Here is a 24,821-nt window from a genome sequence, read left to right as displayed (position 1 = left end):
GTACTCAAACTCATCATTACCCGAGATACGGCCTACAATTGTGGTGTCATCAGCAAACTTGTATATTGAGTTTGATGGAAACTTAGCTACACAATCATGGGTTTTTCAGTGAGTACAGCAGGGGGCTGAGTACACAGCCTTGTGGGGCACCGGTGCTCAGAGTGATTGTAGAGGAGAGGTTGTCCCCTATTTTCACAGCCTGGGTCCTGTCTGTGAGGAAGTTGAAGATCCAGCTGCAGATCTGACTGCTAAGGCCCAGGTTCCGGAGCTTAGGAATCAGATAGATGAAGTTTATAAGTTACTGATTATTTGTTAGCTGATTAGCAAATGCGAAGAGTAAATCAATGACAATATGCTGATAGTGTACAGCCACTCCAGGACACCTATATCAAACCCCACTAACTGACTGAAAGGAACCATTATCATCCTATGGGATGGATAGCCAGAGAGAGAGAGAGAGTTGATCGTTACCATCGTTCTATTTTGGGAAAGTAATAGAATGTACAGGTGTGTTTATGTTATTTGAAAGAAACTGTGTTCCATGTGACACCCTTTTTGTCAGAGTTGTACCAGCTACTGTTGGTTGATTATAGACCATCGCCAATAAAAGTTGTGTTAGGAGTTGCTCCATCCTTTATGACTTGCCTTACTGAACATCAACACAAGGAGTCCTGAGTCATTTCCAATCTGATTAACTTCCTAGCACACACCCCTCCCCCTGCACATCTCAGAATGCCCACTGGTCATTAAAATCCTACCCTTCCTCTAACATTTCCAACCCCTCATGTGATTTCCCCTTCCCCAATTTGCTGCTGCTTCCCCATCACAGCAGCTGCAGCTGCTGCTGATCTGCTGTTCATGGGTCAGTGGCCAACAGGGAAGGTGAAATGTACATGCAGAGTTTTACACTCTCAAAAACAATAAATCATGACAACACCATCTTAGAGCAAAGATGTCCCAATTTTGTTTTGCTTGGTAATATCTGATTAGTATTTGGTCACAATTTAGCAGCTCAAATTTGGGTACAAGTAAATTTCTGAGTTATTGTATTTTCCTTTTGAGTGATGCAAACTAATATCCTCAGTGTGCTCAGACAAAGGGGCTCAGAATAGTTAAATAATCTTGAACAAAATATAATGTCCAAACATACATATTTATAACTGTGAACATTAATGGAATTAACAAACAGGGTCAACAAATTGTGTTCTAGTTACTGTAATGAGGGTTACAATAGTTACAAAAGTTGCTGGAAAACATTTCCAAAACAATAGCTCTTCACTATTGTCTCATTATTCAATAGTAATTTTAGACATTTCCTTGCTCAACTGACTACAAAATTGTTAACATCGTTAAAAGACACATTAAGCATAAGTGTAAGGGATTATTTAAAGTACTATCATATCATTCGTCTCTGCTCTATAGTTACAAGTAAATATAACATCTTCATTTGGTCTAAAAAAATTCTTTATTCCTTTTTGATTCAGACATCCTGTGCAATGCAGCATTTCCTCTGTCACGAGATGGCGAGCTGCCTGATCTGTGTAGAAAGCTGCTCTCCTTGTAGCTCAGAGAAAATATGCCAAGGTTACATGATGTTTAATTATTTTACAAAGGGATAAGATTTCACTTATTCTGGATTTTGTTGCTTGGGACAACGCATTCCTCAACATCTGCAGCATATCTTCACTTAACATGAAATCTTCCGTTGGGAAACAGAGGTCAATTTATTTTCATCACTGCTTCCAAATCTTAGGCTGAGGTATTTGTTGTCCAGTTGCTATAAAATTAGCATGGCAAAGTTGTGCATTGCAATGTTATAATGAAGTGTTTTATTAAGTTTTGGTTCATGGCTATTCTTAAAATTATTGACCATAAGAAATAGGAACAAAAGTAGTCCATTTAGCGCATTGGGTTTGCTCCACCATTTTATCACGGTTGATCCATTTACCCTCTCAACCCCATTCTCCTGCCTTCTCCCCATAAGTTTTCACGCTCTGACTGATCAAGAACCCATCATTCTCCGCCTTAAACACACCCAATGATCTGGACTCCACAGCCACCTGCAGCAACAAGTTCCATGCGCTGGTGAAAGAAAATCCTCATCTCCATAATAAGTGGATGCCCCTCTATTCGGAAGCTGTGCCTTCTAGTCCTAGACTTCTCCACCACAGGAAACATCACCTTCACTCTATCTAGGCCTTTCAACCTCCAATAGGTTTCAATGAAATTCCCCCCTCATTCTTATAAATTCCAGCAAGTACTGGCCCAGAACCATCAAATGCTTCTTATACGACAACCCTTCATTCCCAGAATCATTCTCGTGAACCTCCTCTGAACCCTACCCAATGGCAGCACATCATTTCTTAGATGAGACCCAAAACTGTTCACGATACTCCAAGTGAGGCTTCACCAGTGCCTTACAAGGCCTCAGCACAAAGTCCTTGCTTTTATATTCTCATCTTGTTGAAATGAATGCTAACATCGCATTTGACTTCCTCACCACTGACTCAACCTGCAAGTTAACCTTAACAGAATCCTGCACACTGACTCCCAAAGTCCATTCACACCTTGGATTTTTACATTTTCTGCCTACTTAGAAATTATCTATGCTTTTTTTCCTTCTACCAAAGTGCATCTCCATACACTTCACAACACTGTGTTCCATCTGTCACTTTTTGTCCATTTTCCGAATCTATCTAAGTCTTTCTGCAGCCTCTCTGCTTCCTCAACACCACCTGCCCCTTCACCTATCTTTGTATCATCTGTAAACATGGCCACAAAGCCATCAATTCTGTCATCCAAGTGATTGACATATAACATAAAAAGCAGTGCCAATACTGAACCCTGCGGAGAAACACGAGACATCAACAGCCAACCAGAAAAGACTACCCTTTATTGTCATTCCTTGCCTCCTACCAATCAGCTGTCCTCCATCTATGCCAGTATCTTTCCAAATGTCTCATGGGCCCTTATCTTGTTAAATTCTGAAAACTGCAAGTTAATGCTGAGGCCTTCTGAAAATCCAAGTACACACCATCCAGCAATTCTCCTTTGTCTATCCTGCTTGTTATTTCATCAAAGAATTCCAACAAATTTGCTGGTAAGATTTTCCCTTAAGGAAACCAGGTTGACTACGGCCTATTTTATCATGTGCTTCAAAGTACCTTGAGACCTCGTCCTTAAAGATTTACTCCAACAACTTCCCAACTACTAAAGTCAGGCTTACTGGCCAATAATTTACTTTCTTCTGCCTCTCTCCCTTCTTGAAGAATAGAATGACATTTGCAATTTTCCAGTCCTCTGGAACCATGCCAGAACCTAATGCTTCTTGAAAGATTATTAACAGTGCCTCCACAGACTCCCCAGCCACCTCTTTCAGAACCCTGGGGTGCAGTCCATCTGGTCCAGGTGACTCATTCACCTTCAGACCTTTCAGCTTCTCAAGCACCTTCTCCCTAGTAATAGCAATTCTGCCCCCTGACACTCGAATGTTTGGTATAGTGCTAGTGTCTAGATTTGCATCTGAAAACAGATGCAAATCATTATTTAGTTCATCCACCATTTCCTTAACTCCTTGGTAGTGAAATTCGTGTCAATTAAAGATTTTCTTCTTTTATGTATATAATGTTTCTCTGACAATAAAAAAAAATCAAAGGTGTACTGCACACATTCAAACACGTTCTTCCAGATGTGTAAATATAGCTCTGGCCTCAATGAAACTTTTCTAGAACTGTCACAGAAATTATTTTTAACAGTGAACAATATGGCTTCAAGAATGGCAGTAACTCTGACTAGTGTTAACAAGGTTTAGAAGATGGTGAATGTGGGGAAGTGTTTCTAATTCCGTTTTGAAAACTATTAACAATGTGAGAAGCCATACTATTACTGGAAAGAAAACACAACTAATTGTGATTTATACTCATATTAAATCTTTATTGTGCTTATCATTTTGTTGATAGGAAAGAAAAACATCAGCTTTGAAATTGGTGCAAGTTAGGATTATCTTGAACAAGAAATTGCATTTTAAGATCATGTGCGGAAAATTGCGTCTCATGTCAAATTGGTCAAAAGATTTCAGTAATTATAAAGCTAAGTCTCATGTTTGGGAAAATACCTATGAATCTCCTTTCACTGCATACCCTCCTCCCAACTCTGCTACGTATCAAACTCAGAATTGATCATCCCACACATCACATTAATGCAATACTTCAAATATGCAGACAAATACTCTTCTCTCAGCAATTATTATACTGTCAAATCTCATCATTTCCTAACAAAAACTTTAAAAAATGAAACATTTGTTAAACTTTAATTATTACCTTTGCACATTTACATTGTAAATTTGGCAAATGAATATTCTAATTTTAAATCACATGCAGTTTATATGAGGTACTCACTCGGAGGAAGAATGGAAATTTCTTTCCATAAAACCCAACTCTGAAAAATTCAGGCTCCAAACGCTGTTGGTCCATTATTTTATCATAGAAAGCAGCTTCCATCATCTGTTGAAAGAATATGGAAATAAAACTGCTTACAATCACTTTTATTTTAATCATATTGGTCTAAACAGGCTTTTTGAGAATTATTTATTTTTGGGATTTAAAAGTTAAGTTATACTTTACCCTCATCTTGCTAAGGTTGCGGTAATCGTAGAAGCTCTCATACTGATCTGCTAATTCACGACAAAGGATAATCCCATTTTCCCAGCACTAAAAAATAAAAAACAAGTCCATTTTTGTACTCTATTAATACCGAGATTCATATATAAAAGGAATAAGAGTCACCATAAAACCTCCAGATTCCACCACGTCAATGGAAAGCAAAATTAACTAGGATGTATAATGGGAAGCCAATCTGTCAACCAACTGCACAGCATCAAAGCTGAGAGTGTTTTGGCGCCAAAGCCCCAGTCACTTTCAAGATTGTCAGTCATTGGCTGTACTCAAGGGCTGCTTCCTAAGAACTACCAGTTGAAGACTCAAGGACAATCTCTATCAGCTATTGGAACCCGCCAACTGGAAATTGGAGCTTACCTTGAAAGATATTGGATGCTCTGTATGAAAACGTGGAGTTATCCTGAGGACTACAGTTCTGTTACACCTCCATATCACCAGCTGGCGGAGCTGTAATCTTGTGACCATACCACCATGTGCATTCACGGTGTGGTCACACGATGAGTGACATGCCCTGAGATGTGCTGTACTGCTTCCCATGCTGTTCAGCAAAAATACCTGATATTTGCTGTCAGTCAAGACCCCAGCTCCAGTTTCCAATAATCATCAGATGAAAATCTTTCAATTGACTGAAGCGTGGAATATATTTTTTAGGAAGTCATTGAAGTCCAAATGGAATGTAGCTGGTGACAGAAGCTCAGAACCTCATTATCTATGGTTGCAGACTCAGTCATATGATTGTAAAATGCTTAATATACCAAAAATCTGCAGTGAGAAACAGATTTCTTTCAATGAACTTTCTGCTGCCCTAAAATTACAACTTTCTTTTTTATCCCCCCTATATTTGCTGCAGATATCATTGATGCCGCAAGGGATCGCTCGATGTGGAAAGCCATGATTGCCCAAGCATGTAACGCGTAAGGCACATGAAGAACAAGATATATGCTGCCTGGATTTTCTGTTTTAATCTCAGACTCAAGACAGAGGCTGTTAATGCTTTAGGACATTGCTGATGATTGACTAGCTAGATTAGATCTTAGCCCAAGGTCACAAACCTGCAACAGTAACCTCATTTCTGTCTTCAAAGACATTGCCTGATCTGCTGAGAAACTTCTGCTTATATTCCAAATTTAAAGCAATCATAGCATCTTGCTTTTCAAGAAAAATGTCTCCATGTAATAAACTGAAACTATGCTCTATATAGTTCCCCATTGGATATTTGAGTCTTCCAGCTGTCTTGCATTCTAATGCCAAAGAGGTTTGGACATATCTCATAGCACATGGGTTACACAGCCAATGAGTGTTTAGAATGCATTATTCAGTGGTAGATTTAGTTTTTTTTTTCCTAGGCTTAGCATTGGCAGTTCTTGTCTCCTGTAAATCAGACTGTTAGAGAACATTTTTGATCCGATACAAGTCTTCTTCCTGAAAACCAGTCGATGAGATATTTTCATTTTACTTTTTTTTTAAATCAAGAAGACATTGACTTTCTTGACAACTTTGGCATCACCCTCTCCCAAACCCAACAATAAAGTCTTCCATTATCATTAGCTTGTTTGCAAAAAGTAATTTAGTAATTATATAACTAAGAGCACAAAAAATGTTCTTCCTTCCTCAAGTGGTTTCCTTACTTCAGTGAGACAACAAGTTACACCAAATCATTTACCACGATAGGGCAACAAAACGTTGATGTTAAATTAACCAGTTTTGGATTTACAGATCTGGCATCAGTAAAGCTGATCATAAAACCATCAGTGGGCATAAACACTTAAACAGTTTACAAAACATTATGCAATTCCAGACTCAGGGTTACAAGACTGACTCTCTAACGGTTTAGAACACCACTCAGTTTAAGATCTACTGAATTTGGGCTTCCCAGTGATACTCACATCCTGAATGAAAAAGGTTACTTCCATACGAGCAAATGTGCCAGAACAATCAGAAGTTTATCTAAGTGTTTTCAGCAATGCCTCAAAAAGGTGGCGTCCAACATTAAGGATGCCTATCACCCAGGGCTCGCCCTCTTCTTATTACTACCATCAGAAAGGAGGTACAGAAGCCTGAAGACACACACTCAGCGATTCAGGAACAGCTTCTTCCTCTCTGCCATTCCTGAATGGACATTGAACCCATGAACACTACCTCACTACTTTTTTTTAAATTTCTATTTTTCACTACTTATTTAACTATTTAATATATATACTTAACGTAATTCAGTATTTTTCTCTATTATGTATTGTACTGTACTACTACTGCAAAATTAACAAATTTCATGACATATGCCAGTAATATTAAACCTGATTCTGATGATGGAACCATGCCATTTGATAAAAGGATACTGTAATTTACACCAAATAGCAAAAGGACATTAAATAAAAACAGCGGGTGCTGGAGTCTACAGTTTTTTTAAAAAATATTAGCTCAAGAACATGGCCTAGCCATATCAAATAATGAACTAAGGTACACAAAATTCCCTATTCACCTTTGGAAGTTTAAAGTTTATGCATCACCTTGAAAGATTTCATCCTCAAGAACTTGATTGGGAAACAACTGGGATCTGGCTACTCTGCAAATGGGTGCTGAATTGGAACCCCAGCTTTTCAGAAATGAACATGATCAACATCATAATGTCAAGAGATTTCAATTGACAAACTGACAACCACCTTGTCCTAACTTGCAGTCGTCATGTAAACTAAGGGATGATGCGTACACATTCAACCTTCTGATACAAGTGAGGTTGCAGGTTAAGAAGACACTTCAAGAAGAAATTCTATTATAAAGGAGCTGTAACCAAGCACAAAGCTTGGTTAAAATGTTATGATTTCAATTGATAAATCAAATCATTCTAATTGAGGAAATGATCACCTTACAGCCTTGAAGTACACATGATTGTTATGTTTTGTAATTAAACGAATAAAAAAGGATCCTGGGTAACTCATGCATGTTTAGTTTTACATTAGTGAGACATGCACTTGTGACATGGTGGCGTAATGACGCATGCCATTCACTAACTTTTACACACAACCTGTAATGAATTATGGAATCAAAAATGCTTCATCAAACAATATATTTACAAAATTACTGAAATATTAAATACACTATAGGTATGCATTTTCTTCCCTCTTATTATTCCCCAAATAACATAGGCCATTGTTGCTTCCATTCATCAAAGACAATCTGTTGTGTCAGGGTAACATTCAGAGTGGATTTCAGGCAAATATCAAGTATTCCTTCTTCATTTCAAATGTGGGGATGGGGGTAAAATGTTGGTTTGGTCATCCCCCACATACCCCAAAGTATGTGGCACAATAAAACACTAAGTTCAAGATCCTGGGATAAAGCACAAAACTGACCATTTTGCTTAGGCAAACTGAAGATGAACTTCTATTCACCTCCCACTTTCGTCAATGAAATTCCATAAAGCTTATGATCTGCTCACATTTTATTGCTGGACTTGAATCACTGAAATATTAAAATCAAGGCTGAGTGACACCTTTTACAATGTGCACACTGACTTAGAGTGCATTGCATACTACACAGTTCACACTAATTTACAAAGTGTGATTAGGATAATGAATATTAACCAGTATGTTTTAGTGGCAATGTGAGAATATTCCATGAAGAACCTGAGCTATTTTTAGAAGCTTGTTTTTAATTTTCTGCTGTTACCTACATTTCTAGAAGCACCTGGTAGAAATTGCATTATGAATCTTTTCCCTGTGTTTCCAATAGTACACCTCAACACAATCCTCACAAACCTATGAATTTCAGAAACAAAGGTTCACTGGAGCATGGAAGGCAGGTCACACTGCACTCAAGGTTATATATGGCCTAATATTAACAATCCCAAAACCTCCTCTACAGACAGAGGCACACACACTTTTAGTTTGCAGATGACTTGAGATTGCACAGATGCCTCTTCTGAAAGGGAGGCAGTGCCATCAAACTATGGTATGCATGGTATGTGAAGGCTTCACTAATTAGAGTGCCGTCGCATCATTCAGAGTTTCCCTAATCACAGTATGTCATGTTCATCAGGGACTGCATGAAATGTTACCACGCCGGGATGATCAGCAAGCAGTATAACTCAATTGGAAGCATCATGGCAGATGCAGTCACCCATTTTTCCTGGCTGTGGTAAAATGAACTACACTACTGTATCTGTTTTAACGATCCATTACCTAGTCTACACTAAAAGACCTGCATAACTAGAAGAGTTATGACCACTTCTCCACAGGCATGTAACTTGATTCCCATACCCTTCTTACACAGTAATTTTTCCAGTTTATTTTTAATTTTCATCCTTTTGAACATTAGAAGCCAGAGTTGAAACGATACATCAACATTTCCAACAACTGTAAAGATTGCCTGATTTTGCTGATTTTATTTAACTGTGTGTATGCCTTAAAATTCATAAACGTTCAATCATCCAGTCCAAACTATTAGAGGACGCTTCTCTGCAATTATCCGAAACTGATGCGAAAGTCATACTAACTTTACGACTGGATTGACCCTACTTATCATTAATAATAAAGCCACCATTCTGACTAGATTCACCCTAGGTTTTAACTAATCAGGACTAAATTACATCAGCAGTCAAAAACTGGCTTGATCAAAATTACATATTTTTATAAAGAACACTGCAATTATTATTGGAATTGTCTTACAAGTGATTTACCAATGAAATAAGAAAAAAAAATCAGGGCTTTTCAAAAGCTTGAACTCACAAATTTAAACACATGAAGCCAATGATATAAACAAATTCAGCCTTATACATGGCCAGTTTTCATGTCCAGCAGATTACAATTAAGACACCTCGAGGATCAGCATAATTGAGAACTCTACATACAATATGAAAGAAACAACATCAAAACATACTAATCCAATAATTAATCTGATGGAATAATTTCAAATTAGGAATTATCTTAAAATAAACAAGTTACACACACTTTCTTTAAATGATAGAATCAGAATTTTTTTTTAAATTGAAAAAGCTGCTAACAGGCCAAGCGGTTGTAAATAAAGCAATTAAAAATAAAGCACTTGGTGTGATTTTGCACTCAATATTTTTTCACAAATAATAAATAATACCACAAAATCAAATACAAAGTTAAATATTTTGAAGGGTAAAAATAATTGAGCTTTTGAACTAACAACATATCTTATCCCAAGCCTAATATATGGCTAGATATTCTATTTACTGAAATATTTAAATACATTTTTAAATGCTATTGGCTTTTGAAAGTGAACACATCGTAAAATTCTCCTGTTATAAATCTCATCCCAATGACTTCTGACTTCATAATAGCAAAGAGCAGACTACAATTACAGGCTGACCATTCAACAGAACAAAGTCATCCTGGCTGAAAATATCAAGTAGGGATGATGAGACAAACTGGATGCCAATAATGCTCTGCTTCTGTAACACCTACACAAGAATACATGTAAATTTAATTTAATGAAAATGCCATGCTAAATGCATAAATTTATGATCAGTTTGCACAACTGTCTTGTTAGCTTTTGTAAAGCCCAGCTTTCACCACCACCCTCAACAAAAATCTAATATGCAAAAGCTGCAATGAAATTGAAACCACACAATTAAGCCATAAATAAACAAATATATACTATTTTATCACGAATCTCTTTCAAATGAATCCTACCAGCAGACCATAAGAGACTGAAGACAAGTGCAAATGAAGGAACTTAGAATGATGGAAGGATTACAGAAAAAGGGCAGGTGAATGCTGTGATTTGCTTTGCCCCGCAGCATGTCGAGTTTAAGCACAGTAGCAGATAGCTAAGCTTAGCAGACAGACACTGGCTGCAATTGCTGAACTTACTTTGCCCTTGTCAAAGTTCTGGATGATGGTAAGATGGAGGATCTCCTTGCGCTGCCACTCAGTCTGCATTGGGTAATGAAGGAATTCTCGCAGTGGCCTTTCTGACCACTCCAAGAGCTCATCATACAATAGCAGAGTGTATGCAGCTTCTGCAATAGAGAATAGAGTTGAACAAATATCAACAATGGGAAACCATGAGTGAACTTACAAAAAATACACTTCATAATATTAAATTAAGTTAATGAAGGTTGTAATATTGATGAGTTTTATCTGTTAGGTGGGGAAATTCATTGCTTTTGCATTTTTAATTTACTGGGTACAGGAGGGTACATCATGGGTACAGACAGACTGACATAAAAATGGCCTGTAAGTTAGAAAATGAATTATTTTTTAAAGTACATTATCTAAATTGCTTATGTTAATATATGCTAGTTAATATACGCACAGGATGTTTATTTAGCTCATAAGCTGTGCAGACTTTGCCCATGAGAAAGATCAGGGCACTATTACACCAATCCAAAAATGTAAAGAACTGGAGGTAATTGAAGAATCAGTGCTCTTCAGGGAGACATGCCCAAGAACTATCCCACTTCACTCCATGAATACAAGGTTAATAACCTCATCATGAATTACAGGTTGCCAGCATGTGAAAATGGTTTTAGAGAAAATAGTATAGTGCACAAAAAAAATGTAGCAAACCTTCAAAATTTCAAATTTATTTCCAAATGCGCCATAGAAAATGCTGCAAATATCAATAAGGTCTAAAAATATCGGAATGAATACAGATTATTTTCTAATTTATTTGCTTTAATGGGACCTAATCAATGGACTGGTTGTTATTTGCTAAGGACTCTACTATCTTTGTAATTCACCAGTGAATTTAAAATCTTCGTATCAATAAATTAATTCAACTGTAACCAAATTATGTAATAGAGTGCCTTCTCAATGGACTAAAACTAAAAATGTGTCACTCTGTCATTTGTAGTCTTTAGTCCCTTCTTCCAGTCAAGCTCTGTGCTTTTCATAGATGATATAACTTTACCCATTTTCTCCCTCTCAGTTATGTCCATGGAAACACCAATACTGCACACATTCTCATCCTATGACATCACCATTTTCAGTTCAAATTTCTTGGCCCGAATAACAAGTGCCTGGATCTAACCCATCTACATAATGTATGCAACCAGTATAATAACTTTCACCCATCTTGATTCCTCGCAACAAGTAGATGGCAGTTTACTCCACCCTCTGTGCCATGCCACATTCACAAGGCCCTTTGGTGAGTCCATCACTATATGCCCTGCCCCACCTAGTACATTTCTAGAAATTCCTCCTCTACTTTCTCTGCTCTTCTTGTCACATGCTCTTCAAGTTCATTTGTTGCCTTGCCTGCCTCTGTACCAGTGCACTTTCAGTCACATTAATTGCCGACTTGTGCTATTTAATTTTATATTCTGATGCCACCCAATTTTACACTTTCCCTGCAACAATGGTTGATTATTTTTGAAAGTACAATCCCCTTTCCTGACTGCTTTAGCAAGCTGAGGCTGACAATGCAAAAACTTCATTGGAGGTGGGATGGGATGGTAGGGCTACCACCAGGCGAGGAGAGAATCTCTGTAATGTCTGGGATGCAGTGGACCAGCAGAATTTAATGGCAAGAATTCAGCCTCATCAATTTTCTACCTGTCAGTTAATGAAATTGACAAGGAGCATATGCCCAGAGATGCTGGAAGGAGTGTATGGGAAAGATGAGGGTTTGACAAGATGATAAGTCATCATGGAATGGAGGGAGCAATCAGCGTGGCAATTGAAAAGGTCAATGGGGGTTACTGGAGGGAGGGTACTGAGGTTATTTGAGGGATATGCCTGAGAGGCCATAGCAGCATTAAGAGAAAAATGGCAAATGGTTGTATTCATAAGGATCCTGAGGGAGGTTAAAAAACTCAAATAATGAAACGGACTATTCTGTTTCATAAAGTTTGTTTATGTTAAAGCTACAATTCTCAACAGTGGGACAGGCATATCAAAAATTCTGATCAGGAAAAGTAGTAACACCTGCTTACTCAGTGGATTGACAACACATTTAGCACATTGAACTTTTTTGGAGAGTAACCATCAATGCTTTCATCTTCCAATGGGCTGTTGAGAAATTCTGCTTCCAGGTTTGTAACAAGAATGCTTATTTCCACCTCTGCAACTAACAATTCCTGCCTTCATTTCACCTCATTGAAAGCTTTCTTCCATATCTTTCTTTCCTCCATGTTTAGTATCTCCAGAGAATTTTACCTTTCCTAGAACTTTGCTGCCTTTACCCCATCACACATTTTTGACATGCAAATTGAAGATCAGCTTCCAGTTCACCTGCCCTCAATTGGCTGCCCTGAATAATTTAAATCTCAGTAATTTTGCTTTGGACAAGATTCCATCATCGTTGTCGGTGGAGTTTCAGCTGCATTTCAGGGAAGGATCTGTCACTGCCTCAGATATCAACTCCGATATAATTCAAGCTCACCAAATGCAATTTTTAAACAAAGCCATCTCCATTACAATAATGGAAAATAACAATGATTTTAATTTAAACACCACCCTTAACCCAAGAAGAAAACAGGCCATTTCAGTTCAAAACTCCATGAACAATATTTATTCTATGTAAAATGCAGCATCAATATTCTCTGCTGGAGTCTATGATCTTAAAAAATAATTACATTTTCCCCTTAACCTTGAAGTTATACATCTGAATTTTCTGTACAGAGAAATGGAGATATGCCTTCAAAGTTAAGCAATAACATACCTGTGAAATTTTGTGCCTTTAAATGCAAATCATACAGCTTATGTATGTAACGGATGTACATTTCTTCTTTATTAATTTCTGTCTTATAAAAATTCTGAAAGTAAATGTGAAATCAGTTACAAGCACATCTTACTTTGAAAAGTTTATAAAAGAATCTAACAGAAACATACACCCAAGAATCTACAAAGTCCAACAAACTATCTTCCTTTCATTACTGTTCTCATTTTCGTCAAACAAAATGTTGGAAACATAGGTACCAATTTAGTCAAAATATTAACAGGTCATTAAAACTCTATACATCCTAGTGATCTTCTTGCTCAAGTCTAACTGGAAACAATGATCAATGTGATATTCTGAGAGGCTTTAATAGTCATTAAAAATGGGAGAATGGCAGCATTTCACATTTGGGCCATCCAACACTCTAGAATGTATCTGTCTGTTCAGATAAAAATATCAAAATAAAACTAATGTAAAGAATATTAAGAGATGCATCTTCCACTACAATTTACCAGCCCTTTCACTAGTACAAGCAATTCCCAGGTTACATAAGGGTTCTGTTTTTGAGAACTGTCCCTATGCTGATTTTTCTACAAGTCAGAAACATCCCATTTCCATAGTAACCCACATATTGTTCAACATACACTTGCTATAATTTGCTTACTTCATTGAAAAAATTGCCCTTACACTACCTATAATTAACCTAATGGAATATACACTTGGTGGCCATTTTATTAAGTACACCTGCGCGCCAATGCAAATGTCTAATCAGCCAATTACGTGGCAACAATTCAACACATAAAAGCATGCAGATATGATCAAGAGGTTCAGTTGTTGTTCAGACCAAACATCAGAATGGGGAAAAAATGTGATCTAAGGGACTTTGACTGTGGAATGATTGTTGGTGCTAGATGGGGTACATTGATTATCTCAGAAACTGCTGATCTCCTGGAATTTCCCACATACATCAGTTGCTACAGTTTACAGAGAATGGTGCAAAAACAAACCAAAAAAGCATGCAGTGAGTGGTAGTTCTGTGGGGGAAAACACCTTGTTAATGAGCAAGGTTAGTTGAGAATGGCCAGATTGGTTCAAGCTTACAAAAAGGCAACAGTAACTCAAATAACCATATGTTACAACAGTGTTGTGCAGAAGAACATCTCTGAATGTACATGTCAAATCTTGAAGTGAATGGACTATAGCAGTAGAAGACTCACCGGGTTCCACTCCTGTACCTAATAAAGTGGTCTCTTAGTGTGCACTGCTTACTATTAATATTACTAGCTTGAAAAATGCTTTAAATATGTTTGGGACAATTTGTGTAAAGTGGAATTATCATGTCAAAACTTCCATAACCTGGAGTGCCGCTGTACCCAATGTAAAACTGTAGTCCTCCCCATATCTCATAGTCATGAGATCTGGAACATTATTTATAACTTCTATCGCTCTCAACCGACAAAATCCAGGTCAATAGATATAACCTCAAATCCTTGAGTGGTTGTTGAAATGAGCACCAATAGGTTTGCTATGAGAAACTGCTGTGATTTTGCTAAAAATTTTGATTATGAAAAAAGGCATGAACTAAGTACAACTGTAAATTGCAATCCTGAGCTTTAAAAAAACACATAAAAGAAATTTATCAAGAATAAATACATTCATTGTTATGAATTGATGCTTGATTGCTTGTGAATGTGGGGATGGGAGGAAAAAGGCAAGTACGTTTTTCTGTTGTCATGGGTTGTGATATCTTTGTAGATACAGTTAAAATGTTGGGGAAAGATGATAATTCTCCACAGCAGCACCAGTAAGGAACAGATTAAAGTTTCCTCTACATGCAACACAAGCACAGCGTTAATGCTGGCTTTTACATGTCCCAAAGAAAAGTGCTGCAAATAAAGGAAGCTGAGGTAAAAAATTTTTTTAAATGCTACGTTTGTAGATACACTGTTAAAGTCAGGGAGAATTTGTGAAGAAACAGAATCATTGTTCCATGTTAATAAGACCATAAGACATAGAAGCAGAATTAGGTCATTTGGCCCATCGAGTCTGCTTCACCATTCCATCATGGCTGATCCTTTTATCCAATGACAGTGCATTGAAGATGGGGAAAAGCAGAAAAAAATCAAATTGTAAATTCCCAAGAAAGGAAGTTGAACAAACTTGTTTCACTTCTAACTTTCCTCAGTTCTGATAAAAAGTCATTGATCTTCGATGTTAGTTCAGTTTCTCTCTCCCCAGAGATGCTGCTCCACCCGTAAAGCATTTCTTTCCAATACTGCTAACTGCCCTGACCAGATTATTTGAGATTGGTGCACAGATGTACAAGTGTGCGTGCAGAAGGAAGATCCACTTCAGAAAGGATAATTGTAACCTGCAGAGAGGTAATACTTTCATCCCACCAATATTGAAAATGAAGTTGATGTACTGTATATTGTTCCAATAGAGAGCCATGCTGGATTATGCAAATGTAAGCCAAGGGTAACTCACTAAAGAAGGTTCACAGATTGGTGCAAAGGAAAAGACATGTTAGTAGATCTTATGCCTTTTATATGGTTAAGGATTTTCCTTTATCCTTATCCTGCAGATTTATTGTTGTGGGCCCATACTACTACTTCCTCGAAACAGCAGGATGCAAATAGTTTGAGGATCATAAAAATCTAGGAATAACACATTTTAAAAAATTTCAACCAGGTTTTCAGCTAGCTGATTTCCGAACCACACATTTTCCTTCTGAGGGAACTTCCAACAGTCACCTGGACAACACCATCCATTCTGGAGGTGGGACAGACCGGTGGCTTGAAAATTCACAACGAATGCCAGATTTGCAACCAAGAGAACCGTGAAGTTTAAAGTGTTCACGGGTTCTCATTTGAATTCAACAAACCAAGAAGAGCGACTATAGGATGGGATATGCCTCCTGAGCAAGCAGAAACTGCAGCATTATCACAGCTGGGCATCATTGGCATTCAACAGTTATGAAAAACACTTTTCATTTTTGTACCATTTCCCTAATCCCCTCTAGATCAATATCAGGTCTGACTGGCAGTTTTCTCCGTGCACTAGCTACATATGAAACATCATTTTCTTCACTGAGGCAAGCCAGCACACCACAGCTTGGTATTATCCTGTATAATGCTGGTGTGAACAGAAATTCAGTTGTGCAGAGGATGTTCATTAAATCTCTTTACAGGTAACCATGTTGATATTCCTTGGAGGGAAAAAAGTCTAGTCCACTAAATTGAAAAAAGAATCAAAAGTACAAGTGTCCTTCAACATTCAATAATGTTGGTAGACAGCCATTATACACAAAATATATTCATTTCAGATTGAGCAGTGCAATTAAAAAGATACTGACCAACAGGCTAACTGTACAGCCAATCTTTTTGCCATCCACCTCCGCCACTTTCATGCAGTCCCTGCAAATGGAAAACAATTACAATTTATTCACATTACCAATGTTCCCTGCAGCTTTTAGCATACTAAGAGGACATTCACACTGATAAGGAAAATTGTTATGTGTTTGGTAAAAATATGCATCTATAACACTTCACACTTTAAAAAAAGTGTCAAGTATGTTTTTCTAACTGCACATTAGGTATTTATAAAATACTGCAAGAATCCATGAGACAGATAGGTAGGGGTGATATACTCAAAAGAACTGCACGAATCTCAGCTCCTGCGCATTATTATGAATACACAAGTTAAGACTAAATTGCTGCTTAAATATTATTTTAAAAAAAACAATTTTATTATTTCTTAGAATTTTGAACTTGCAGAGGAAATAAAAGCTATCAGATCTTACCTGTAATCCAGCAACCTTTCCATTAGGCGAGTTACAGTAGCTACTAGAGAAATACCACTTTCTCGCCAGGTTTCTCTCTCAATTTTTTTCAGCAGGCTGCAGATAGAAAGGAATTTGTCAGTGTTCTGACCTGGTTTATCCAAAACAAGTGCAATGCTACCACGAGCCCAGAATCACATTTCGCTGATGTCTCACATTACACAGTAATAATTATTTCTGTAATAGGTTATACAGTACCACTTAATTTGTATTTCACTAGTTATATTGCATCACAATAAAACCAGCAAAAATATAATTATAGCAATATCTTACCTAGGGTAAGGCCCAAAAAGTGGTATTCTAGATCCAGGAAGCATTGGCAAAACAAATGAATTTGTACATTATCCATGAAAGAAGCAATAGCGACAGATTCTCCTCAGCAGCAGTCTGCGTCAAAAGTATGTTGTCATGGCTACAACCTTCTTTGCTTATTTTGCCATTATAACTGGCTCGCTTTTTTTAAAAAAGTAAAATTAGCATAATTGCTATGGGAAAAGTAAATATGCAGTAGGAATATACCACTCCTATATGGCTGACATGAACATTTACTTTAACTATTCATTAAATACAATTCTACCAAATCACAGTCTAGCAACTGTTAAGGAATCAACATTAATCTTAGAAATTCCTCTTGCTAAAGGCAAATTTACTTTTAAAAGGTTTGACACAAACTCTACAGTAATTTAAATAATTGTTTTATTATTCAGCTTATATTTGATGATTAAAATACCCCATATTTTCATCTTATTATCAGAAAATACTTAATATTGGGCATTATGTAAGAGATGACATACTTTTTTCAAATTGTAAACACAGTAGGAATACAGTGAATCTGTGAATTAATGAAAATGAGCTATTTATTTCTCCTTTCTGGTATATTTTCTAAAAAAGCTCTTGACAAAATTAATATCCTTGGATAAATATTAAATGCAACATACAAATAAGTGGCAAAACTTTCATATATTGTTCACAAATTCTTGTTAGAAACAAAAACATTCAACTTAAGCACAAAGATTGTTTCTTCATGACCTGAGTTGCTGATCACTGCAAGCAATATTTAAAGACCCAATTTTAAATCGGCCCACTCAAGACAAATAAGGCAAGGTAAGTGTTAAAGAAACAACAAAGTGATTTCTACTCCTTTCCAACCTGCTTCTCCTATTGCTATCCCACATTTGGCTGAGCTGCTTGCAATTTGGAAAGCAGGCATGTGGTCGTCTTTCAGAGTTCAGAATGCATACTCCTTTCCCGCCCCCTCAAACAACATCCACTGTATTGCTAACACATCAACTGGGACAGACAGTCACCCAGCAGCAACCTGCAGAAGAACATCACAGAGGCACTATTAAATGGGGCACTCAACTGCGTGTAATTGGATCACAGGATTTGTGTGCCATTGTGCATTTTGGCTTGACGGGAAGTCCCAAGCTTCAGTACTGTTCATCTTTTTTTAAATCTCATTTCCTTCCAGAAGCTCCAGCTTGTTATAACAAATCCTACTGCTGAATTTGGATAGACAAACAACTAAAGCAGTAAAGTGAACGTGAATATCCAATCCAAATGGAAGCCTGAAGATGAGGTCAGATGCTTGAAGGAGACTATACCTATCACATGCACAACACATGGTTGTAGTGGCTAAAGCAGGCAGCTTACCACCAATTCCTGCAGGACAGTTAGGGAATGACAATGATAACAAGGCCTACATCCTGGGATTGAATATAGCTAATAACAGAGACCTTGAAGTTATTTCAAACAACTTTCCACTTTTTGAAGTTGCTATGCAGTTGTGCTTACTTGCACTAAAGCAATTTTGCATGCAATTCCAAGTGCTTTAGCACACTAGACCTCAGATTTTAATTAGCATTTAAATGGGTCCCCAGTCACCATTTTCGGCCATAAAGCTACCCTGGACCATGTCAACAGCAGAGCAACAAATTAAATTTTTATGTCTCGAGTCTCCTACAAGCAGACTGAGAAGACTGTGACTTGGGTCTCTCAAAGCACAATAGCCCAGTCAGACACACGGTTCAGGTCACAGAAGATCACAGATTTTGGTGCACAAATAATTCACGGTTACTGTGGCTCTTTAAGTAGCACAGTTTCTGGGAACAGAGCTAGTAAAACTCTGAGTAAACAAAAATTATCGTTTTTCAGACCAGTGAGCAGAAAAAGGAACAGCATTTAGAAATACATATCGTCTTCATCCAGCTCTGCGACCACCTGTGGCATCAAACACATTTTCAAAAGTCTCCCGGGGCTGCTCTGCCTTTGATTGAGGTTACTTACACTTGCAGTATCCTTTCATTAGGATCATCCTAGGCTGCTGCTGCTGATCTCTGCCACACCTCACAGTTTGCAGCTCGTCGGAATAGGAAGGTCAGTCAAATTCAATATCATCTCATCTCCTTGTCCTTCAGCCCAAGAGAGGGTGCTTGCTTGTACTCAGAGTGGATATTGAAGAAACTTGGTTCACAGAGTCAATGAGAATTGATGATATAGAAGACGACCACTCAGTGGTCTGCGCTAATCAAGAAGGAGCTTCGGGTTCTAATCCCATCTTTCAGCACTGAGCCTTAAGCCCTGCTGGTCATGACTCCTCTAGTGCAAAGGGAACTGCATAGAGGTTGGCACTGGGGCACTAGAAAACCAGATACAACCTCTGTAAATAAGGCAGGCCACTATTCTATTAATACTTAAACACAAAAGACACTCAAACAAATTTCAGCACAACAAGGGTCCAGTGTGTTGGCGCGTGGCCAAGTGGTTAAGGCGTTGGTCTAGTGATCTGAAGGTCACTAGTTTGAGCCTCAGCTGAGGCAGCATGTTGTGTCCTTGAGCAAGGCACTTAACCACACATTGCTCTGCGACAACACCAGTGCCAAGCTGTATCGGCCCTAGTGCCCTTCCCTTGGACAACATCAGTGGCGTGGAGAGGGGAGACTTGCAGCATGGGCAACAGCCAGTCTTCCATACAACCTTGCCCAGGCCTGCGCCTTAGAAACCTTCCAAGATGCAAATCCATGGTCTCACGAGACTAACAGATGCCTATAAGGGTCCAGTGGAGAAGGCAGGGCAAGGGTCTAGGGAACAAGCTGCCCACGAAAGCGGCAGAGAAAGGAAAAATTACAACATTTAAAAGACATTTGGACAGCTATCATGGCTTAAAAGTTTGGAGTGAGTTGGGCCAAACACAGGCAAACGGGACTAGTTTAGTCAGCACAGACAAGTTGGGTCAAAGGGTCTGATTCTATGCTGGATAATGACCAGCACTATGACCACTATGACAATGACCAACCCAGTTGCGTTCCATTTATTTCTTACCAATGGCAGCCCATTAGACCAACAGTTTCTAAGAACAAGCTTGCTACTTGCACCTCGGCCTGCCACCCACAGCCACTGCTCCATTAATAGTTAAACACAAGCCCTTCATCTTGTGTGTAGAGTTGTACCCCAGGGGAAATAAAAGTTTTCCAGGCAAGCTGGTTCTGACCCAGTAAAACAATTTCACAATATTAAGTGCAATATCAAATCACCAGTTTTCTTTAACTTGCATCTTATGATACAGGAAACAGCCCTTCCATCCACCAAAGCCATTGAGCTTCCAGCCATTAACCTACAGTAAGAGTAATTTATAAAATCCAATTTAACCGGCCAGTGTGTCTTTGCAATGTGGGAGGAAACCAGAGCAGCCAGAGGAAATTTACATCATCACAGGGAGTGAAGGGTAAACTCCACACAGACAACACCCAAGGTCAGTATTGAACCGGAATTATAGGGCAGCAGCACTAACCGCTGAGCCACTGTACCACCCATTGGACAGCTGGTTAAGCCACAGTCTCTCAAGGCTTAACAAGGTATCAAAGCAGTTAGATACTTGATCTATAAATGTTTGATATTCAAAAACAATTTAAAAAAACAACCATACCAGGAAGGATTTAAACATTTTAAAAATTAAAATAATTTATAAAACATCATACTTCCTCTTCTCCCTTGCAGCTACATACTCCTCTCCCTTCCCCATTATGGGTAGGTTTGCTGTTTCTACTCTGAGTCTAACCAATTGTGAACATTGCAGCCAATGATTCAGGCTTGTTATTTCCCTACATGAAGATGTCTTAAACCCTACTGTGCAAATGAACCAGCTTCCCAGCAACTTCAGTAAAACATGGTGGATACTTGCTGTTGGGCACAAAAAACATCAAGGGTCCCAATTTCCTGACCAACAAGCCCAGGAGAGCTTGGCTGCAATGTGCTACCCCAGCTGGCTTGTTCAGAATCATGCTGAGTACTAGGTCAAAGGGTGGAGAGGTAGCATGCATTTCATCACGGCTGAAGGATGCCACTCTCAGAATAGAACCATAGTAGGCCAATGATTCCTGAGGCTTCTCTTGTCATTCATCCCAGCTGATCCTGCACCTTAATCACTTCCCTGGTGTTTTAAGTTATTTATGTTGAAAAATCTATCAATCTCCATCTCAAACACATAACATTTGTGTGTCCTCAGCCCACTGATGCAGAAAAATCCAAAGGCTTACATTCCACCCTGTAAATAAATCATTCATTTGTCCTCAATAGCTTACCTCTTACTCCGGAATGATCTGCCCTAATTCTGCACTCCATCCCATTGGTTCATGTTAGAGTTTTGTACACCTCAGTAAAGACACTTCTCAATTCCGAAATTCCTCTCCTTCTCTTTGTAAAACAAGACCCTCATTTCATGAATCAAACTAACTGATTCACCTTTCACTAACTCCAATGCAAACACATCTTCCTTTGGCTCCAAGGCCAAAAGTACAAACTAATCCAGGTGGGTCTCATCAAGGCCAGTGCTCCTGCAGCAGGATTCCCTCAGCTTTGTAGGGCAACCAGTTTCCAATAAAGACCAGCTTTGCTAATTGTTCGCTACACCTGCGCATTTACTCTCAGCATTCCTAAAACCGTACACCAAGATACCCCTGAATATTAACATTTTAAAGTTTAAAAGTAAACTTCTTATCAAAGTACATTTATGTCACCATGTACAACCCTGAGTTTCATTTTCTTGCGGGCATACTCAGTAAATCCAAGAATCATGATAGAATCAATGAAAGACAGCATCCAACAGGGCAGACAAGCAACCAACGTGCAAAAAAAAACCAGTGCAAATACAAAAGAGATAATAATTATTATTATTATTATTATTATTATTAAGCAATAGAGAACTTTAGATGAAGAGTCCTTGAAAGTGAGTCCATAGTTCAGTGATGGTGCAAGTGAAGTTGAATCAAGTTATCCCCACTGATTCAATAGCCTGATGGTTGAGGGGTAATAACTGTTCCTGAAGCTGGTAGTGAGTCCTGAGGCTCCTGTACCTTCTTCCTGATGGCAGCAGTGAGAAGAGAGCATGACCTGGGTGGTGGTGGGGGTCCTCCTAATTTTGACTTTGCTTTCTTTGGGAAACAACATACTTTCCCACATTATACTCCACTTTCATGTCCACTCATTAAACTTGCTTATGTACTGCTGCATGTATTCTTTATTTTCTTTACAGAAGATTTCTCCTCCAGATTTGCATTAGCAACAAACTTGGATAGGTTACACTCTGTCTTTTTATCTGGGTCATTAATATAAATTGCAAATAACTAAGGGCCCAGTGCTGATTCCTGTGGCAACCCACTATTTACAGCTTGCCAAACTCAGATTGTAAATGGAACAAAATGCCAAGTTTGGAAATGACTTCAAACAAAACTGTCAAGTACCAAAGGGTCATATCTTAGTAAAAGGCCAGCTTAAAGTTGATGTGAGAGAATTTCTTCACAGAGTGATTAACTCATCAAATCAGAGAATGAGGTCATTGAATAATTACAGCACAGGAGAGGCCATTTGGCTACTCAGCTTCATACTAGTTTTTGTAGAACAAAACCCATTAGTCCCATTCCCCTGTGCTCTCCCCGTTGCCTTGTAAATTGCTTCTCTTCATATTCTTAACTCAGTCCCTTTTGAAAACCTACAGATAAATGGAGCAAGATTAGCAGAGACAGCCAGAGGCAGGCAGTGAGTTTCAGATCACAACAAATATCTTCACCAAGAAGCTTTCTCTCTCATCTCCCCTGTATCTTCACTTTAAATTTATGGCTCCTGCTCCTATCTGTATTAACCCTGTTTAAAACCTGAAATCATCTTCTATTCCTCAATCAGATTTCCTCTTAGCTATATTTACTTCAGGTACAAAAGTGGCAATTTCTCTAGTGTAATCATTCGATGAAAATCCCTCTTCTCTCTGAAACCCTTCAGTAAATCTTTCTTGCCCCTCACTGGGCTCTTCATATCTTTTTCTTAGATAAGGTGACTAGAATTGATATAATTATTGCTATATGTATTTTACACAAGTTCACATCCTGGGTTCTGTACTTTATTCCTCTACTTAAGAATTCCAAGATCCCCTTATGCTTCATTAACTACAGTCTCAAACATTTATGTATTCATCCAGGTTGTCAAGTTTTCTAAATTCCTGTAGACCTAACGTTTCCTCATTGTTTCTCTCAAGGTGCATTACTTTATATTTACTCCATTATGCTTTGTTTGCCATCTGCCTGACCCTTCCCGTCAGTTTATGTCCTCACAGAGTCCACTACTATGCTCCAACCTGTTTAGCACACCTCCAGAGTAACGCCAACTCTTTATTCATTTCCGTAGTTGTTGGCTGACCTGTTGAATTCCTCCAGCATTTTGTATGTGTTACTCTGGATTTCCAGCATCTGCAGAATCTCTTGTATTTACCACACCTCTATCTGTAAGTCTACAGAGTCTGTGCTGCACACAATAGCCAAGTCACTAAATAGGTGAGGTAGTGCAAAGATGAGGGGCGGGGTGATGGAGGTCGGGAGAAATCTGGAATAATTTAAATTATCAATTAAAATGCCTTAACGGGGCTATTGTAAGTAATTTTTAGATAGGTCAATTAAATAGCTTTTCTAATCCATATTAGCACACGAGCTTGTCAAATCAGTGCACAAAAGAAAACCCATAGCTGTTTGGAGCTCTGCACAGTAGTGTGGGAGAGATGAATAAACATCTGCTGTGAATGTACAAAATAACTCTTACTGGGTAAATTTGCAGCAGATGTGCAGCAGCACCAGCAGAGTATGATAGAAGAAAACACCCCTGCAAAAGATTGTGAGAGGTGGAGAACAGAATATGTACCTGGTTGTGGAATTGGTGTAGGTGGCAGAAAATTACATGACTTACAGGATAAGGATGGGATGCAAAAATCACAATGCAAAAACAATCCAAGAAAAAGGGAAAGGATAATGTTTTGGTGCATGGACTCTGAAGGAAGACGAGTGCAGATATTTCAGGGTATTGCAGATTAGTAATAAGTGTCTGTGAAAAATAAATCAACCGTTAGCTATTAAGAGCATGAAATTCAGAAAAATAAAAAGAAAAAAAAAATCAGGCCGTAACATTTAGAGATTGATAGCAATTCAAAGCAGAGTTGATCATTACCAAAATCTCCAGCAGCAAATGGCACAATATAGCTGTCAATGAAGTATGTGATTGTACTGAAGAGAGTGCCGAGGAAATTGTGAAGAACATTGCCTGGATAACTTCAGTGAAGGGGAATGAGTTTGGAAAGGCTGGACTATTTTCTCTGGAGCAATGGAAATGAAGCAGTGATTTGATAGAAGTATATAAGA

General features: G+C 38.2%; 1 protein-coding gene across 3 annotated transcripts in view; it reads right to left on the bottom strand.

Moving 5' to 3' along the window:
* dock4a (dedicator of cytokinesis 4a) overlaps nucleotides 1–24,821 on the bottom strand; it is a 365,685-nt gene that overhangs the window by 72,803 nt on the left and 268,061 nt on the right. For all 3 annotated transcript variants that reach the window (XM_072267619.1, XM_072267621.1, XM_072267620.1), the window contains exons 33-38: nucleotides 17,107–17,202; nucleotides 16,660–16,720; nucleotides 13,308–13,401; nucleotides 10,514–10,662; nucleotides 4,623–4,709; nucleotides 4,398–4,502 (exon numbers count right to left, since the gene is read on the bottom strand). In XM_072267619.1, the coding sequence (XP_072123720.1) occupies nucleotides 4,398–4,502; nucleotides 4,623–4,709; nucleotides 10,514–10,662; nucleotides 13,308–13,401; nucleotides 16,660–16,720; nucleotides 17,107–17,202 (592 nt within the window). The remainder of the gene's footprint in view (nucleotides 1–4,397; nucleotides 4,503–4,622; nucleotides 4,710–10,513; nucleotides 10,663–13,307; nucleotides 13,402–16,659; nucleotides 16,721–17,106; nucleotides 17,203–24,821) is intronic.

Source organism: Mobula birostris, chromosome 9, assembly GCF_030028105.1.
Source record: "Mobula birostris isolate sMobBir1 chromosome 9, sMobBir1.hap1, whole genome shotgun sequence".
NCBI lineage: Eukaryota > Metazoa > Chordata > Chondrichthyes > Myliobatiformes > Myliobatidae > Mobula > Mobula birostris.
Note: the sequence above shows the minus strand (reverse complement) of the source record. Positions and strands in the feature narration are given on the sequence as shown.